The 20942-nt window shown below is 39.4% G+C and overlaps 1 protein-coding gene across 6 annotated transcripts in view; it reads right to left on the bottom strand.

Moving 5' to 3' along the window:
* The window catches only part of CBX5 (chromobox 5), a 37156-nt gene that overhangs the window by 8676 nt on the left and 7538 nt on the right, over positions 1–20942 (bottom strand). For 4 of the 6 annotated variants that reach the window (XM_007179511.3, XM_007179508.3, XM_057557385.1 and 1 more), the window contains 3 exons: positions 9728–9906; positions 4575–4761; positions 1440–1540 (listed from right to left, as the gene is read on the bottom strand). In XM_007179511.3, the coding sequence (XP_007179573.1) occupies positions 1440–1540; positions 4575–4761; positions 9728–9864 (425 nt within the window). In that variant the 5' untranslated portion in view covers positions 9865–9906. Of the gene's footprint in view, positions 1–1439; positions 1541–4574; positions 4762–9727; positions 9907–11496; positions 11639–11737; positions 11853–20942 lie in introns of those variants that run through there. The other 2 variants (XM_007179512.3, XM_007179509.3) reach the window with 2 other exon arrangements.

Below are 20942 nucleotides of genomic sequence, written 5' to 3'. Positions count from 1 at the left end.
GAAACAGAAGTCTGCAGCTAGAATAGATCGAAAACAGCAGGCTTAATCAAAAGGCTGAAAATTAAACTACTATATAAATTCTGCTCCCATAATTTTTATTTGTGTGTATGAGCATGTGAGTGCACACACAATCAAACCTACATTCAGCCCTATTGATTATGCATAAATTGCTCAATCCAGTTTCTGGATCATCTGGATCATGAAAAGGTCCTAACCCTCCTCATCTTGTGGCCTTTTTAAACACTCATCCTTTTGGTCAGAACTGTGGATTGGAATAATAAGAAAACAGAAATTTAAGTCATCAATGAATGTAAAATCTAGTCACTAAAATGAAATGTAGGAATTAGCTGCAAATTTCAAGTACCCAAGTTACACACGCTCTACTATCCAGTATAACAAAAAAATCTAGCAAGTTCCTTAACTAACCAGGATTCCAAATCAAGAAAAAAAAAATTTTTAATTAAAATTCCACTGAGATGTGCGCAAAGACAACTAACTCCTTCTCTAGAAAACGGAGATGTTGAATTCATAGAGGTGAGCATTATGGATGAGAAGAGGAGGGGGAAAACACACAGCTTAGAGCAGCTACCCAAATTTGGACTGTGGTCGAAAAAGCTAGTTAATATGTGAATGTAAATCATAAGTCCCATATATGGCTGAGTGAGAAAAGCAGTCAATACAGCTCCTTACTTCAGAGTATAGTGATTCTTCAAATATAGACTTCTGGGTAATTTACCAGCGAAATTTCGATCAGATAAAATATTAAACCTCTTGACTATACAACTTTTAATGTAATTAGCTTACTTTGTGGCACTGTAGCATGAACCCTCTATTTAGAGACCAAACTTAAATCACAAGCCCAGAACACTTGGAAACAGAGAGGTAGTGAGGGCCACACCATAAATCACTTTGTCTTTAAGAAACCAAATTGAAGGGAAGTAACCACACTTTCCTTTAAGAGCCATTCCCTCTACCGGATGAAATAACTTGTGCTTTGGCTAGTGTTATTCTTAATGCTTTTTGTTAACATTATTTTTCTCTTTTAGACATTATTCAGTGGTCTTTGTCTTCAGCGATGGCAGAAAGCCTCACTCAACTCCTATTCCTTGGCCACAGGCTCATGGTGTGACGGTAAATGATTCAGAACTGTGTAAATAAACGGTTAGGTCACGTTTATATGCTTCCTACCTCAATTCTACCATCCTCTGGTATGTGGGCTAATATAATTTGGCTTAATACCAAAGCTTTACAATGTCTTAAATCCATTCTGAACCATAATTCCCATTTAATACTGACAGTTGGTATCAGTTAACAATTTAGATCAGTGACGATCAAAATTCTTAGTTGGGGAATACTCAGTCTTCCCTCCCTATCTTCCATATGAATGCAAGCCACTGGCAAAGAAACACAATCGCAGAGTGAGGCCCAATCTCTCTCACCATTTCATTAGGAACATTAAATCGCCACAGGAATCTGTTGCCCCAATGATCTTTTCTGGTTCCAATCCTCTCTCAAAGCCCCGAGCGATATCATTGCTCTGCTATAAATAGAAGATGAAGAAAGGTTACAGCTTGGAGATAAGAGTAAAAAACCTCCCCATTTCTCAGCTCAACAAAGGACAACCTAAGTTAATATCACCGGATACCATTTTTGTCACCCAATTCATAAAGTTCTTAGAACTTAAGTACAATACCGGGTCAGCCAGTGACAATAATGCTAAGAGATATTTTTGCAGGAAGATGCAGTTGTCCTTCAAGTATTCCTTCAAAGGATTAGGAGTGGTCCTTAAAACTTCGTAATATCCCTTAAAATATTCTGGAGTCATCATCTAGGAACTTCTCTAATCCCCTAATCTAATCTCCTTGATATGATAAATGGACTACCCCTAAACTGTTGCTTCTGAGATGATAAACAAGCCCACCTGAACTAAATCCTTTTTCATTTTATAAACTTCAAATATACCACCTCTCAATCTTTATTTTCTAGACTTTTAGTTCACCTAACACTGACCAATATTTTTAATACTTCTTTTCACATAGTCATCTATATTTATGAAAGAACAGAGATAAGAATGATTCAAGGCACTATCATAAAATAGCAAATTTCTTTCAGCGCTCACATACTGTAATACCCACACACTTGGGGAAGAGGCCCTGATCTGTGCCTATCCCCTCCTGATGGAGATAGGTCGTTAGCTTTAGAGAGCAGAACTGGACAGTGATTTAAAACAAACTGATAATTCTGTAGGGGATTATTCAAACTTGGTCAAACTGCAATCTAGATAAGGAGCATAGGGTCTGATTCAGGTGTGATGGCACTGGTGAGAGCAAAATGGTGAAATTTTATACAAACCAGGTAATTTTAAAAACCTCATTATGGAGGCTAATGCCACTTATCTAGTGGCAACACAAAAAAAGATTCAGAAGGACTGCCCAAGTGAACTAAATCACTGTCTGATTTTCATGATAAAATCTCTTTGATCTGACATTCACCTTGCTTTCTTCTGAGAAATACATTCAGCGTCCAGGTGGTCCCCAAAGATACCAGAACCCACACTGGGAAGGAAATTCCATGCATGAATCAGGGGACATACAGACTCAAAAGCATAGCCTCTTTTGGGGGGGGTGCTTAAAGGGAGGAGGTTCCCAGATGTGCACACAGCTGGAATGCTGGTGCACAAACTAAGTCGTAAATCATAGCTGGCGGCTGAAAACAGTTTGCCACATAGGGAGGGAAGGGAAGAAAATTGTTCACGCTGCTGAAAAGGAGCCGAGGTGAGGAAAATGCTAAAATCATTACACAGGCAGTAATCTTAAATCAGGCATATTGCCGACTAACAAATTTCTTCTGCAGTGGTCTAAAGAAAGAAACGAAATCCCCTCCTGCACCTTTAAGATATACAATCACCTATCTTCCCAGCTGCCTACCTGACAGCCGCCAGCACTGCTGAGAATGCTGTCGGGGCCCCAGATGAACATTACAATGTAAGGGACACGTGGGGTGGTTCTGAAGGTCAGCAGCATCAGAACCTGGCCTAGGAACAAAACTCTCTGCACTGGCCAGCGTCTCAAAGCCAGGTCGCTCCTTTTGAAAAGGACAGAAGCCTGAGGTTGAGGCAATACACACTGTATGTCACAAATAGCTACAGAAGTCTTATGCTGTGTTGTTTTTTGGTATTTTTACTTAGCTAGAAAATGAATCAAATGACAAGAGCCAGAATACAAAGGGCTAAAAAAAAAAAAGGAAAAAAGAAAGAAACAAGTCTTAGCTCCTTAGAGAAGGGAAGGCATTCTCAAATTATTTACCAGTAGACTGTATCACAATGATATATACACCTCACCAGAATAGGGTAGTTTAAAAAATAAGATTGTAAAACATAAAATTAACTAGGGAAACAAATAAGGAGACAAACAAAAACCTAGAGTCCACTTTCACTGGCAGCCTCCAATCTTTCTCTCTTATTTCAATTCTTTTTGGAAAGCTGGTCTCCCATTTTCTTTCCTCAGGAGACCAGGAATCACTTGTGTTAAGTCTCTAGAAAATACTGATGCCTAGGTCCGACCCACAGAAATCTGAATTTAATTGGTCTGGGGTACATCTTGGGCACTGGAGGTTTTTGAAGCAACCCCCCAGTCCCCTGCCATGATCCTAATGTGCAGCAAGGGCTGAGAACTGATGCTCTAGAAAGATGGGTATCCAAAGAGAATGAAGATAAATAAGGATGCTTATGACAGTGATGCTAGAAGATTCAGAAACAGACTTAAGCTTTTATTTTATTAAACTTTAAGGGTACAGTACATCCTTCACCACAAAAGGCTTCACAACCTTGAAATAAATGAAAGGAGTGGAAGCTGAGGGGTGGGGTATGTGTATACGTGTGCCCAGATGGAAAAGATATATATGAAAAAAGGAGAGAGGCAATAACTGCTTATGGCTAGTTACTTGAGAGCTAAAATTCAGAAGAATTAAGGCAACTGAATCAAACCAAAATTTCATAAACACATTTTCCCAAACTGAACAATAAGAAGATTCAAAAGGAAGATGAAAATTAATTTATTTAGAGTATATAAAAATATAATAGGATCAAAAGAGAATATACATGCCACTGAACTGTTCACTTTAAAATGGTTAATTGTATTTTATGTGTATTTCACCTTAATTAAAAAAGAAAGACTATAAAGGGTTGAAATTAAGTGCTACCTTTGGAACAAAAGAAAAGTGAAGCTTTTAAAAAGCTCCTTTATATCCTTAAAAAATTCACCAAAGACTCTCCCTCTCTAAGATAATTAGCCACTTATTCATGGATAAGGCACAGAGTGGCTGAATGTTTTATGGGATTTATTTTTGCCACCCTAACGCAATTCAGCGAACACATATTACGTTTCTCACTCATCCAGGAGGGGGCGCTGTGGTCGATCAACATGTCTTCCTGGAAGCTCTTTTGTTCAACAATTTACTTTGCAGGCCATCCTTAGAACAGAAATAACCAAAATAATGCCCTTGTTTTGGGAGGAGGGGTATTGGGGGAGGCAGAATAATAGTTTGTGGGGGGAAAAAGGAGAAATAAAGCTTACCTCTCTCTTTTTTTTGGATTTGATATCATCAGCACTGTTTGAGAAATTGGATTTCCTCTTGTTACCTTCTGACTTCTCCCTGGGTTTGTTATTTTCACCCTCCTTCATCTTCTTATACTTTTTCATAAACTCAGAAATTAGCTCAGGGCAATCCAAGTTTTTCTCAGGTTCCCAAGTATTGTGCTCCCTGGGCAAGAAGAATGGAGAAAAAAGGAAAGAAATGAGGGGGGCGGGGAGGAGCGGGAATCCAATGCCTTTATTTTAAAGACAAGTAGGCAAAAAGGAAAGAAACCCTATGCTTAAAGGAGATAACAAATTTGATCCTAGGAATCTAACCAAGAGAAAAAATATATCCACAAAAAAAACTTGCACACAATTACTTATAGCAGCAGTTTAACAGCCAAAGACAGAAAACAATTCAAATGTCTATCAATTGGTGAATAGATAAACAAAATGTGGTATATCCATACAATGGAATACTATTTAGCAACACAAAGGAACACGATATTAATGTATGCTACAGCATGGAAGAACCTCAAGAACATGCTAAGTGGGCTTCCCTGGTGGCGCAGTGGTTAGGAATATGCCTGCCAATGCAGGGGACACAGGTTCGAGCCCTGGTCTGGGAAGATCCCACATACCGTGGAGCAACTAAGCCCGTGTGCCACAACTACTGAGCCTGCGCTCTAGAGCCTGTGAGCCACAACTACTGAGCCCGCGTGCCACAACTACTGAAGCCCACACGCCTAGAGCCCGTGCTCCGCAACAAGAGAAGCCACCGCAATGAGAGGCCTGCGCACTGCAAGGAAGTGTAACCCCCCCCTCACTGCACTAGAGAAAGCCCGCGCGTAGCAATGAAGATCCAACGCAGCCAAAAATAAATAAATTTATATATATATATATATATGTATAAAAAAAGAACATGCTAAGTGAAAGAAAACAGATGCAAAAGACTATACATTGTCTGATTCCATTTACATGAAACCTCTAGGAAAAAGACAAATTTAAAAACAGAAAGCAGATCAGGGGTTCCCTGTGGCTAGGGCTTGGGATTAAATACAAATATTTAGGTTCAAGGGAATTCTGGGAGGTTACAGAAATGTTCTAAAACTGGAGCATGCTGATGGTTGCATACTCTGTAAATTTACTAAAAATCACTGAATTTTATACTTTCAATAAATAAATCCTATGGTATGTAACTTATACCTCAATAAAGCTGTAAGTTCTGCTTTGTAAGTGGCAAAATAATGTGATTTCATACATATAATCATCTATGCAAATGCTGAAGAGAAGACAATCTAATTCTAAATGCACTCCAGTTTATACTAACTTAAATATGTTACTTATATTTTGAAGAAATGCCAACAAGTTATTGGAAGATTAAAATAATTAGAAAAGAGGCAGTAAGGGCTTAAATCATTAGAATATAGACGAACCATAAAAAGGAAAAGACTCAAAACTGGAATTCGGAGTGCATTAATTCAACGCTCTGGATTCAACTTATGGATACTAGGTAGTCAAAATACATTTGTATATTAATAAGCAAAAACAATCCAAATTAAAAAATTGTGTCTAATTAAACTTGGATCAAGGGAGTCCTACTATGAGGAAAACAAATAGTTGGTATTCACAAAGTTGTTCTCTGTATCCCCAGCATGGGTTTTAGAAAACCAAACCACCAACTACCATCCGCAGTTTATGGAATCAAAGCAAGAAATGTCTCTACACGGGAAAAACTAGACCAGGCATCCTCTTCACTCCTAGCCAGTGGCAGAGGTTCTTTTGGTTATATAGTAAGAATTAGGTACATTAAGATATATCTGTAAATATATCATAGCAGTTTCTATAATCCCTTCATCGACTGAGGAAAAATTTTTTACATTTATGCACCATTCATTTTAGATCCTTTATTGTTTTTGTTTTTTGAATAAGGTATCTTTAAATTGGAATGGTTTGAACACATGCCGTAATGACTCAACTAAGTAGCACAATGATGGGAAAATCTGAGATATTTACTCTAGACTTCAACTTTCTGCAAAAAGAGCTTAAGAATGAAACAAAATTTATTTCTAAATCATTTGAGCCAAAACCGGAAAAGCCTCTCCCTCATAGCTCTTCTTTCAGCAAAAAAACAAAAAAAACAAAAAAATTTCCTCATACAATAACTTTCTCCTAAATCCACAGAATATATATGTAAGTTTACTATCCCAGGAGAAATTAAGGCACGAAAATCAAGAGACGTACCAACACTGTAGCATAATAAGCAAGCAGATGCAGAGGTAGGAGAGAATCTCTGTTGCTAGCAAGGAAAGCCAGTCTTCTAATGAGATTATTTATCCCTTTTCCTACCATATTGGTATTGTTATTTCTACATCAATCAAGTTTCACCCAAAAGATAGCACGGTATAATTTATAAAGAATCTGGGTTTTAGCGCCAAAGAAATCTGATGCTGGGTCCTTGTTTCAGCACATACCAGTGCTGTTATCTTTGGCAAACAACTAATTTCCTCATATGTAAACTGAAAATACCTCTAAAGGCTGTTATGAGAATTAAAGAGAGAGAACACATGAGGTAGAATATGACCACTGCCTAGTAAACAGTAGGTACTTAGTTGTAGACAATGCTGAAGGGGCACAATCTGTTCTGGTCTTTAATAATAAACTCTGGATATTTCTGACAAAGTAAGGACAAATGTTTAATCTGGGACTTCCTTGGTGGTCCAGTGGTAAAGAATCCGCCTTCCAATGCAGGGACGCGTGTTTGATCCGTGGTCGGGGAACTAAGATCCCACATGCTGCAGGGCAACCAAGCCCGTGCGCCACAACTACTGAGCTCGCACGCCTCAACGAGAGAGCTCGTGTGCCACAAACTACAGAGCCCACATGCTCTGGAGCCTGCGCACCACAGCTACAGAGAAGCCCACGCACCCCAATGAAAGACCCGCGTGCCACAACTAAGACCCGACGCAGCCAAAAAAAATAAAATAAAATAAGTAAATACTAAAAAAAAAAAAGGTTTAATCCATCTACCCTAAACCTTTTCTTTCCCTCTTTTATGTATGTAAGGTACCAGTAGCTCAATTATATAGTCTTGAAATTCTTCAAAATGCCCAACAATTTCCAGTGGTGATTCAATGGGCCAAATAAATACCCTCAAAGTCTTTACGTGTATTTTAATTCCTTTCTCATGGTGCTCTAGGTCTCTCAAATTCATAGCTCACGTCTCTAGAAGATGTTGTGATACCACTACTCTTTAGAAATATGGAGGGCACATTCCGATTGCTGTGCTACCCACATTTAGTGCTGTGTGTGTGTGTGCTACAGATGCTAAGCATCGTGCAGTGCATAAACTGCCCCACCTAAAACATCAACAGTGCTCCACATGAGAAACTTGATTCCCATAGTAACATAACCTTAAATATATTCTGAAGGCTCCTGATCTTAACTTTGTCCAAAGGTACTGGCAAAACATTCAATCTTTTATTTTTTATTTTTTTAAAATATTTATTTATTTATTTATGGCTGTGTTGGGTCTTCGTTTCTGTGCGAGGGCTTTCTCTAGTTGCAGCAAGTGGGGGTCACTCTTCATCGCGGTGCGCGGGCCTCTCACTATCACGGCCTCTCTTGTTGCGGAGCACAGGCTCCAGACGCGCAGGCTCAGCAATTGTGGCTCACGGGCCTAGTCACTCCGCGGCATGTGGGATCTTCCCAGATCAGGGCTCGAACCCATGTCCCCTGCATTGGCAGGCAGATTCTCAACCACTGCACCACCAGGGAAGCCCTCAATCTTTTATTATATTTAAGTCTCACACTTCAAAGTTGTGATGTTCAGTATGGTTAACTACTAGCCACATGTGGCTAATGAGCATTTGAAATGTGGCTACTATGAACTGAGATGTGCTACAAAATGTAAAATATACATCAGATTTTGAATTCTTAAGCATGAAAAAATAATGTAAAATTTTATCAATAATTTTTGTATTAATTAATTTTGAAATAGCATTTTGATGTAGTGTGCTTAATAAAATATATTGTTAACATTAATTCCACTTTTCCTTAATGTAGCCACCATAAAATTTGAAATTACATATGTGGCTTGCATTACATTTTTATTGGACAGCACCACTCTAAGGAGCCTAAACCAGTTCCTAAAAGCTCACTGGAGTTCAGAGAAACCCATTCTTTGTTATCAGGCATCCTGGGAAGAGAATTAATGAGAAATTGAGGCAAAATGCCTAATGATCACACAGCTTCATGTATTTCACTTTTCAAGCTACCTCTCCTATGCTTGTGTGTCTAGTTCTACTTATTCCAAAGGAAAGAATAACCTACTTCAGCACTTCAACATAAAGTCAGTTACTGCCTAATTCTGAATAGTCAACACTTCAGTACCATTCTTAAAGCTCATTGACCTAAAAAGAGGGGTTTTATAATACTAAAAGATAAATTGAGAGATAAAGGGATAGATTAAAATGTTAACTGTAGAAATTAGGTGGTGTGTATCTGAGTGTTCACTCAATTTCTTTTGCCTCAGCTGTATGTATATTTGAAATTTTTAAAAATAAATATTGGGGGAAAAATGTGGTCTCAGATTTAAGTCTCTCATTAAGATGAGTGTTTCATCCTAGGACGATCTTGAGGTCCAAGGATCATTATCGAAAGCTATGGGCTATGGGATCAACTACGACTTCTTCTCCTTAAATGTATGTGTTTTCGCTTAGTTACATCCAAAAGAATAGTAACAGTAGCAGTTTATACTTACACTGAGCTTATGTGTCAGGCTCTACACATCTCCCCAATGTCTCTATGATATATACTATTTCTTATCCCTATTTTATTGAGGAAGAAAAAAGATTAAGGAACTTCACCAAGGTCACCCAGCTCATATCATAAGTGGTAGAGCAAGAATCTGGACCCAGGCAATCTGGCCCCCAGTCTATGCTCCTAACCAGTTCATTATACTGCCTCTCAAAAGCATTCTCATTAGAACATCAGCTCCAAGAAGGGGGAGATTTTGCTTAGTTTATTGCTGTGTCTTCTGACTCTTAGAAAGGAGTGCAGGTGGTGAAAGAAAAAGATGGTGATGGTTCACAGGGAAATGTCTGTGTCTGTCTACCTGCGCAGAGTCCCAAAGCCTGAGAGAAGGCACTTACTCGGAAAAGCCTTTCCACTTCAGTAGATATTCCACTTGCCCCTTAACCACACGCCTGTCTAGCACCTTCTCCACGACGTACTCCTCCTCATCCTCTGAAGAAGAACTGTCAGCTGTCCGCTTGGTTTTCTTTCCCATGTCTCACGCTGTTCCACCTGAAAGACTAAGGCCACCGGGTTCCTGCAAATGGGAAGGACAAAAATGGTCAGAATCCACGTGAGCAGTTAAAACTCTGTCTCTTCTTGATGGGATGCAGGGGGTATAACACAAAGTTGCCATGTACCTTTTTCTTGTGTCTTAAAGCATCCTACAAATGAGTCCTAAGAGTTTAATCAAAAATGGGCAGATCCCCACTTTCTCAATTACAACTTTCTCTTCAGCTAACAAGATCATAATTATTAGGTGGCACAATTATCTAACTCCTCTAATTTCAGATTCCATAAGACAAGTAATGTATGGGATTTTACTCCTAGCTAATTCTGTAACTGTTTACAAGTCATAAACTCAAAGACAAGTATGGAAAATCTTCACTTAAAAGAACCGTGATAGAATTAACACATTTCCCTCCAAAGTTAATAAGGTTTTTTATAAAAATGGAAAAAAAGAAAAAGAAAATAAGAAAAGCCACCAAAATCTAACTTTCCTCTGCTCTGAGCATCCTGAACAGTCTCTTAGCAGCACAAAAAAAGTCCTGCTCAGGCACCTTTCACCACATTTTCAGTGACTCAGTACATTTCCCTTAAACAAACTGAGCTTGTCCCTTCTGAGCATCCATCAGCTCACAAAAGCAAGGCTGACATCTCAAACACATTAAGCTTCCCCTTTCATTTGGGGATGGGAGGGAGGCAGGAAGGAGAAAAAGATTTTTTAGTCCTAAAAATCAAAATTAGTCATTGAGTTGTTCAATAATTCTTAAGGCTCAACTAATCCAATTATTAAGGAGGTACCTCTCCTCTTAACTGGAGTTGACTTTGGGCCAAAGGAAGAGGAGGAGGAAAAAGAAGTCTGGTCCCAGACTCACATCAACATGAAGCCTCAAAACACAGAGGAACCATTCATAGGCCCAAGGAAAGCTGAAGCAAGGCAACACAAATGGAAATTGAGTTAAGCTCAGAAATATGCACAACCAGGGGTACTCAACAGAGAATCTAGTTTTTTAAATTCCCACGTTGTTGTTACCATAATCATTTTTAAGAATTCTTCCTTAACCATGTTAAATGGTGCCTAGAGTCTGGATTACAGAGTAGCAGGAACTGTTTTCTTAGCTGAACTCTTATTTTTATTTTGCTGTAACCTTGAAAGCTTTTTTTCAGCACTAAAAATATTTCCATCCGGATCAGAAGACCACCCCAGCAATAGGGAAGGTCACTACTGATCTCCGAATTTTGTTCGAGTAGCATAAAAAGTTGCATTTATCAATTTGCTTCAAATTAGCAAATTTTAGGGAATTATTCCCAGAATATACAGTTGGAAATCATACCTCCAGAACTTACTAGCAATAGGTCTGCCCACCCAAAAAACCGTACCCATTACTGCCTCGTAATAAAACTATGTCTTCATTAACATACTTTATTTGGAAGACGGGGTGGGAGGATGGGGTAATGTAGGTGAGGGGTTTCAAAATAATTTTTCCATGAATTCAGGGGACAGTCCTAAGCTTCAAGAAAAAAAACCTTATTTGATTTATTTAAAATAAAAGCAGCCTCCAACCTCACCAGAGACAGGAAATGTCATATTCCAGGGAGAGTAACCCACCCCGCCCCCACTCACCTTGGAATTTCCGGGAGCTGAGCAGCTTAGGTCAGAGCGCCAGGGTTAAAACCAGCCCCGGGTTAGATGCATGCAGTGAAGCATTGTGGCTATGGCCTCCCCTGCCTCACAAGGAAAAACAAGGATTTACATATGTGCTCTTCAGTTTGAGGGAGGAAAGAGGAAAATCTACCTTTACACCTTCATGCAGAAGAGGAGCCCCAGAGGCAGCAGATGAATGGGGGTTCCCTCCTTTACCTACCGGATCGCCCCAGTTCTTTCTTTCCCTCTGGGCTAACAGAAGGGGCCTCCCCTCCCAGGTCTGGGGCTTGGCGGGCTGGCAGCTCCCCCGCCCCCACCCAGCTGCCTAGGCGCCACTGCGCAGCTGTCCCAGTCCGTTGCCATGGCAACTGGCAGCCGTACTAGACTAAGGGAGCGGGGGGAGAGGCAAACGGAAAAGTTAAAAGGCTTAACTTTTCTTTTCAGTGAAGACTGGGTGGAGAAGTTGGAAGGTACCTCCCTTGGCCTCAAGGCTAAGGCATTCAGAGCTCTAGGGAATTGGCGCTTGGATTTTCAACCCAAAACTTGTGCTTATTCCTCTAAGAGCACTGGGAATTAATCAATAGCATTTTAAGATATAACAGGATTATAGCTCAACTGGGGGGGGGGCGGGAGGCGGGGAAAGGCTAGCTCCTTCTACAACAAGATCAGTACAAACTACCCACCCCCTAATCCAGCCCACCAGAAGCACTTTAGACAAGGCCTTTTCTACCATCTGTCACTGAACAGTTAATTAAGATTGCTGGGGTGGGGGTGGGGTGCAGGGACTAACCGGAGAGGGGGAAGGGAAGGATTTCAAAGATGCTATACAGCTTTCCCTTTGGGGGGAATCACCGGATACAGAAACAGAATGTAGCGACTTGAAGCACTACCAAAGAACCTTTCAGCTGAAATTATAGATAGAAAAAAATTTAATTCTTAAGTAGTTTTAAAAAAGAGAAGGGAGGGAGCAGTCCAGTCACAACCATTACTATTAAAACCACTTCTCATTAGTTGTTCTTGTAATGTTATAAAACAAATTTTTAAATAATTACCCACCTGGAACATTAATTATACGGTATAGTAATTTAAAACTTTGTATATTAAGAATCCCTAATACTTGAGAAAAGGAAGACTGAAAGAAAAGAGAATTAAGACTTGCAGTCCCATGAATTCCTTTCTCCTGGCCCTAAGAACATTTTAGAGAGCTCCAAAACTCTGCTCTCTGCTTTACAGATACGGGTCTTTTAGAGATAGAGGCTGCTGCCATAGGAGATTAAGAAAAAGGGACAATCAAAAGCAAAGAACCCGACTGAGGAAAAAAAAGAATGGTGATTCTTTTACAGTTTAAGGGCTAGAGCCTGGACCAGATAAAGCATCGAGACTGGTTATTATTTTGGTTATCAAACAGAAGAAACTGTAGGGTATGAGGGCAAAGTGGACAGTTTTCAACTACGAGGATTTCTTCAACCTTGAATAGACCCATCAGGAAATCTGAGTAAAAACTGCCTTTCTCGATTCTTCCTAACTTTTAAAAACTTTTTGTAGTTAAGGGATATGAAAACAATGCCAAAGGAATTAGATCAGGGTTGTGATTCTGTGATTAACTTGCCATGTGTGATCTTGAGTAAATAGATTTTAGCTCTAACCCCAGAATCACTAAAGTGGGCCAAATAAATCCCCACTGCCTACCACCTAGGGAAAGAGTGAGTTTATGTTGAAACCAAAGGGCTATTAAGTCCCCCAAAGAGAAGCTTTTGTAAAAATATTACAGGGCCTAATACAACAGCAGCAGGAAATATGTGACCTTCCAAATTCCTAAGCCATTAAACCATATCACATGCAGTAACTCCTGCAGTTCAACATGTTAGAGAGCAAGAAAGGAGGAACTGTGTCTCTGTTAACCAGGTGCTGGTAAACTAATAAACCTTCAGAGAAAAGGCAGGTAACCCTTTCTCTCCAGGGCAAAATTCTTACTCCTTAAAATTCAGGAAAGCATTGGAGATGGCAGAATGAAAAGACTAAGCAATTCTGTAAAGGGATAAAGGACAGGAAAGAAGGACAGCAATGCTAACATTTTAGTGAAACCTTTCAGGGGAAACAAGGGAATTCAACGAGTAAAGGGACAAAAACATTCAGGTGTCCATCCTTCTCCTTAAAACATCAGGAAATAAAGAGCCAGATGAATTCCCTCCTTCCCACTCTTTTTTTTTTTTTAATTTATGGCTGTGTTGGGTCTTCATTTCTGTGCGAGGGCTTTCTCTAGCTGCGGCAAGCGGGGGCCACTCTTCATCGCGGTGCGCGGGCCTCTCACTATCGCGGCCTCTCTTGTTGCGGGGCACAGGCTCCAGACGCGCAGGCTCAGTAATTGTGGCTCACGGGCCTAGTCGGGCCTAGTCGCTCCGCGGCATGTGGGATCCTCCCAGACCAGGGCTCGAACCCATGTCCCCTGCATTGGCAGGCAGACCCTCAACCACTGCGCCACCAGGGAAGCCCCCCACTCTTAAGAACTGCCTAAAAGGCACATGGCTAAGATCCCTTTCTCTTTGGGAAACGGGTTTTGTAACAGCTGACAAATCAAATTGGGCCTTATGCCAGGAGTCAGAGTCCAACCATAATATTCTGTAAAGAATGGCATGCAATTGTCTTGTAAATCTCCTGGACAGTCACAGATCAGAAGCTGGCAAGGATGACGACATAGTTCTGATGGAATGTGTCTTATCTTAACCTTGAAGTTACAGATCTGCTCAGGAGCCGCAGTAAATGAGAAATGCACTCAGACACTGGAGGGGACGTAATTCTCTTTTAGACAGTGCGACCCAGTGTATTAGGGTCAAATGAAACACAGAGTCAGACGGACAATTTAAGGGCTAGAGTCTGGACCAGATAAAGCATCAAGACTGGTGGTTCACGCTGAGCTTGGAAGGAGGGAGCATTCCAGTGTGAGAAAAGAGACATGGCTGGCAGGATGATGGCTTGATTAAGGTAGAATCCCAATACCATGACAGAGAAAGAGAGGCTGAGCCTCTGAGCACAACCTTATTATCCTTATGGAAATCTCCATGGGAAGGGGAGAGCTTCTCAAGTTTCTAGAGTCCTTCAGACATAACAGCTCTCAGCCTTTTCTTGAACATACACAGGAACTCTCTGGTAAAGGCATCAACAACCCCAGAGTCCAGCAATTTAATGGCCCATCAGATGACAAGAAAGAGCAGGCCCACGAACCCTTCATATCAATGATACAAGGCAAATTCACCTTACAGGCCTCTGAGTGCTGGGGGGAAAGAAAAACACCTAAACCAGGGATCTGGTGAAAATTCAGCCTTGGACAAACATCAAAGAGCTCTGCAGTCAGGCACAGTCAGAACCCACATTCCAAGTCGATGACAGGAAACTTCTTTAACACATGAATCTTCCAGAAAAAAAAAAGGGGGGGAAGAGGTGAGGAGGTGAAGCAGAAAGAGAAGGACAAACCCCCCACACATTATACGGGTAAAAGAAAAAAAAAAATGGTAAAAACTGCCAGTGCCCAGAAATTACAGAGAGGGCATTACAGAAAACTGGAGCAATCCAGAAGAACAACAGATGTAATGATTAGCTGTTTGTATCAACCAATCAAACCTGGAAACAGAACCACCCACATGAGATCTCTGGTATCTGTCTGCTCTGTCTAGTTCAGGCTCTGCTCTAGTCCCTCCAGTTGACTTTTCAATGTCAACTGTCCTGGTGGCTTTTCTTAGATCTTGGTGTAGCACACTGTATTTTCATTACGACTTACAAGCAAAAGCATATATATGTATTATATATATTCTAAGTTTTTCTCTAAGTTTTCTTTGTATTGTTTAAAAGTAATGAAACCAACTGCTAAGCTGCCTCACTGAGCTACCTACTAAACTGACATTAGTCAAACCAAATGTCAAAATGCATAATCAATGAGCTCTTTATTTTAGAGTTTCAATATAAATTTTATAAGCCCACTAAAAAGGCAAAATCTTCTATAAAGAAAGTCATTCTAAAGAGTAGGAAAGGGCAAGGGCATATGCAAAGGTCCCTATCACATGTATTAATATGCCACTGATGGGTGACTTCAGTTGGTCTAGGCTTGAGAAACTCCCATTTCTCCCCTAAGGCCCTTGGGGAAAGCTGGTGGCTTACGCGAAGATTAAACTGTCAGCTACAGCATTGTCTTCAAGGCGTCATCTTTATTATAGCCATATTGCAGCAAATAAAACAGATGAAAAGCAACCAAATTTACAGAACCATTTTAATCTGGTTTGTGTTCTTTGCTCTTTATAGATCTAGAAGTACCAATAGTTTTAGGTTTGTTAACACACACATACAGCATAAAACTAAAATACCCTTGATAAAGATGTTTTCTTCCACTAGATTTATGATTTCCAAAGTATTAGCCATGTGACATTTTAACAAAAACACAGCCTAGGGATGCACATTACAGCTGTCCTAGCTGTCTCAGGTTTTGTTAAATGGGCTGATAACTATCACTCTACCTCCACCAAAAGCCTATGAGCACCCAACTCAAGAGGAGTTAAAAGCTTTTCAAATGTCTATTTAAGAGACTGGATTAGGAAAGAGTTGAGGAGGAAGATTAACTGTGGTCGTTAACACCCCTGTCATTAACAAGCCACATACAGAGAACACAAACTTTATTAATAGAGAGGAGTGTGGAAAGAGGAAATGCTCTCTCCCTTGGCTAGCACAAGCTCCAGTTCATGATCCTTCAAAAATCAGGCCAAGGCACTGCTTCAACCAGTCACAGAATTATTCTGGGGGCAAAGTATCCTATTTGTTGATTATCTAAGCCTCCTGCTCCAGCGAGCAAGGCAGTAAAGAGCCTTTTGTTCTTTTAGATTAAAACATCTACATTATAAATGGAGATAAAGGGTGCCTTATAAATTTCATTTGACTGTACTGTCCTCCAAGCTCTGAATGCCATTAAAAAATATAAATGAATGTGTACTACAGCAATTCTCAGAACTGCTCAAAGCGTGAAGTCTGGTTCATTGGTATATTTAGCACTAACACACAAATTCTTGATAACTCATTACCAGATCACAATTCCACAAAATAGTAATTTTACATGAGATTTGTCTCTTTCCTTTATTCAAATCTACCGAGTGTCCATCTTCTCTAAATTTAGTTAGGGCACACCTAAACCCATCGCTGGGCAAGAGGTTAGATAGTCAATTGTTCCAAGATTCATGAGAAAGTAGAATTTGTATCACTATGGGCAAATGTCTTCCAGATGGTGCTTCCAACAACTCTATCCTTGGAATGTGCTGAATTCATCTCAAAGCACCACAGTCTCTAGTGAGTGTTAATCTCACACCCACTCCTCTCTATTAATTAAATGTGATGAAGCATGAACTAATAGATCTTGTCACCTTTCATGAAGAACCTAGCAATTTCATCATAAATCTTAAGAAAAATGAGTAAGAGCAACATTTGAGTAGATTACCACGAATCTTAGATTTTTACGTACCACTTTGGCAATTCATGTTCACAAAATATGGAAGGGTTAAAAGAGAACTGAAGTATCCACCACCAAATAAAATTATGGTCATAAAGCAGTTTCTAAACAGCCATAAAATTAAGACTCATGCTTATCTAGCTTGTACAGATTTTGGCTATCAGCAGCTTAAGGGTTACAAGGGCCCCTTCAGGTCATTTCAACAAATCCTCTATTTGAAGGAAGAGCTTCTACTATGCCAAACAATTTACATTCTAACATAGTCTTAGTTTTGCAAAGACATTGAACAGTCATAAAAATTAATTTGCATATCCAAACTAAAATCTCTAACTGTTGAGATGGTATTAGACTTTAAGTCAATATGCTAAAACCTGATTAATACATCCTGACAAAAAAGGAGTGTTTATATAATTGGAATAAGAAAGATATCTCAGACTGTAAAACTTCAGGAGTAAAAGAGAGCATTCCTTCAACATATGGCATAGTTTTGTGCTCTGCCATTACCTTGGTGTATTAGCAACATGAATTATATTGAAGTCATAGCCTACAATTTAGATAAATAAAATCAAGCCAGTATTGAACTTTTTCCCATCCCATACAACGGTATCCTTGGCAGCTCCTTGGCCATCTATTATGATCCTGACCAATTTCTCTCTGTGGCAATTTAAAAGCTGTAAAAAAATACATAATGGGTGATGACAGGAGAAACAAACCTACACCAGAAATTATTGAACCTTGTACATCTCTGCAAGCGTCTCTATTGACATTTAAGTGTGAGTTACTATGCCACAATATCATAAAAGTGTGCTCTACACTTCAGATATCTTGATAGTTAAATGCAAAGAAAGGCCATCAGATAAACAGCTAAAGGGATGGGCCAATCTCAGACCACCCAGCTCTTCCACTGAGCACTCTTGACACATTGCTTATGCCAAATAAGATGTTTCTGACTCTCTTTTTGTCCAGCTTCCAACCATCATCCCAATTCAGATCCTATGCCAAAAGGATGATACAGTAATACTGATCCTTGCTCTAAAATTGGTTATGGGACATTTATTGAGGGCCAGGTAGGTGTCAAGCATTGCATAAGCAGTGAGTCTAGCCCAGTCTTCAACTTAAGGACTAAGGATTTTAAGATTCTCCTTAGTTAAGTCAGCACTGGTTAGCACCATCCCCAAAGGTTATTACAGAAAAGCTACTAAAGGGGTAGCTAGTTAACAGTGGCAATATCAGGACTAGGAATAAGGAGATGTGGGTCCTATCCCAACTAGATCACTGAAAGGTTGAACTGGACAGTTCACTTAACCTTAAGGGTGTTAGCTATTTGCCCCACTTATCTCAGAGGTCTGCTGTGGGGGTAAAAAAGCTAAACACTTTTAAAAATATAAAGCAGGGGCTTCCCTGGTGGCGCAGTGGTTAAGAATCCGCCTGCCAATGCAGGGGACACAGGTTCGAGCCCTGCTTCGGGAAGATCCCACATGCCGCGGAGCAACTAAGCCCATGCACCGCAACTACTGAGCCTGCGCTCTAGAGCCTGCGAGCCACAACTACTGAAGCCCGTGCACCCTAGAACCCGTGCACCGCAACGAAGAGTAGCCCCCGCTCGCCGCAACTAGAGAGAAAGCCCGCGCGCAGCAACGAAGACCCAACACAGCCATAAATAAATAAATAAATTTATTAAAAAAAAAAAATATATATATATAAAGCAGGGAAGTTAATAGTAGATGAAGTTAAAAATAATGAACACGTAGGTGTTTCCTCCTCTTCTATTTTCTGGAACAGTCTGTGTAGAATTTGGTATTATTTCTTCTGTAGAAGTTGGGAAAATTCACCTGTGAAGCCATCTAGACCTGGAGTTTTCTTTGTGGGGAGGCTGTTAACTACAAATTCCATTATCCTTGATACATATAGGGCTAGTGAGGTTCTGAATTTCTTCTGAAGTGAGCTTTGGTAGTTTGTCTTTCAAGGAAGCCATATCATTTTACCTTAGACATTGAATGTATTGGCATAGTTGTTCATAATACTCCCTTAGTACCCTTTCACTGTCTGTAGGATCAGTAGTGATAGCCCTTCTCTTATTCCTGATATTAGTAATTTGTGACATTTTCCCCCTGATCAGACTTGCTCGTTAATTTTATTTATCATCTCAAAAAACCAACTTTCAGTTTCATTGATTTTTCTCTACTGGTTTTGTCTTATACTTCATCAACTACTTACTGCTTTTACCTTCACTATTTCCTTTCTTCTGCTTACTTTGGGTTTAATTTGCTTTTTCTTTTTTTAATTGAATAAATTTGACACGTAACACTGTAAGTTTAAGGTGTACAGTGTGTTACTTTGATACATTTGTGTATTGTAATATGGTGGACAATGTAGTGATATTTATGTTACATAATTGCAGTACAATATTATTGTCCATATTCACTATACCATGCATTAGGTCTTTAGGGTTATTTACTACTTGTTACAAGTTTGTACCCTTAAACACCATCACTCTTATCCCTTCTTTTTCTAGGTTCTTAAGATAGAAACAGACTCTAGATCTTTCTGCCTTTCTAATTAAAGCATTTAATATTATAAATTTTCCTCTAAGCACTGCCTTGGCTATATCCCATAAATTTTGACATCATCATTTTTATTCAGTTCAAAATATTTTCTAATTTTCTGTGTGTGATCTCTTCTTTGATCCATGGGTTACTTAGAAGTGTGTTTAGTTTCAAATATTTGGGGATCTTCCAGATGTCTTTCAGTTATTGATTTCTAATTTAATTCCATTATGGCCAGAAAACATACTTTGTATGATCAAATCCTTTTAATTTTGAGATTTGTTTTATGACAAAAGATGGTCTGTCTTGATATATGTTCCCATGCACTTGAAAAAAATGTGTATTCTGCTACTGTTGGATGGAATATCCTATGAATGTCAATTACATCAGGCTGGTTGATAGTGTTGTTCAAGTCTATTCCGTACTGACTTTCTGTCTACTTGTTCTATTAATTACGGAAAAAGGGTGTTGAAATCTTCAATATAATTGCAGATATCTACTATTTCAGTTCTATTTTTTTTTTTATTAAAAGAGGGTGTTGAAGTCTCCAGCATAATTGCAGATGTCTATTATTTAGTTCTATTGTTTTTTTCTTTCTTGTACTTTGACACTTACTATTAGTTGTGTAAAATTTAGAATTATTGTGTCCTCTTGATGAATTGATCCTTTTATCATCTAACCTAGTGTTAGCTATTTGCCCTACTTACCTCATGTCTGTTACGGAAAAAGAACAAGAAAACACTTTGGAAAATATACAGGAAACAGAAGGTAAAATGTTGGATGTTAAAAATAACTTTAATGAATTTGTTGAACTATCTCTAAGTTTCATCTATGCTTGTCTCCAACTACACATATAAATGAGGGTTGCCTATGTCTCATCAGATTCCTAGATATAATTTATTGTTGTGAAACACTGAACAAATTAGCAGTATATTACCCTCCACAACTCCCTGTGAGGTAGTAAGTGAGTCTTACTGATTTAGGGATGAGAAACAAGGCACAAGGAGTTCAAGGATTTGCCTCAGAAACCAAACTTAAGACAGATTTCCCAGCCTATTGGCTCACCTCTTTAGCAGAGGGCATTTTATTCCAACATAATTATGCCTGCTGTCTCAGATATGAACTTGCTTTATTCTAAGAATTGTAGATTACAATCAGAGAAATACTTGAATTCAATTTGGTTCCTCCTCTCCATGGAAGAAATAAATAATGAGTGTGTTATGAAACTTGATCTTAAAGTAGTCCTTTCAATGACACCATCTCAATCCTATGCTTTCTGGTGTCCTTCCTAGCAATGAAACACAGTGCAACAGGCACTTGGTAAGTCTGAAGAATAAGACTGCATGTTGGGACTTCTCTGGTGGTCCAGTGGTTAAGAATCCGCACTTCCCCTG

The sequence above is a fragment of the Balaenoptera acutorostrata genome, chromosome 11 (genome assembly GCF_949987535.1).
Source record: "Balaenoptera acutorostrata chromosome 11, mBalAcu1.1, whole genome shotgun sequence".
In the NCBI taxonomy this organism is placed as follows: Eukaryota; Metazoa; Chordata; class Mammalia; order Artiodactyla; family Balaenopteridae; genus Balaenoptera; species Balaenoptera acutorostrata.
The sequence above is the reverse complement of the archived record's forward strand: the minus strand, read 5'-3'. Positions and strand labels throughout refer to the sequence as shown.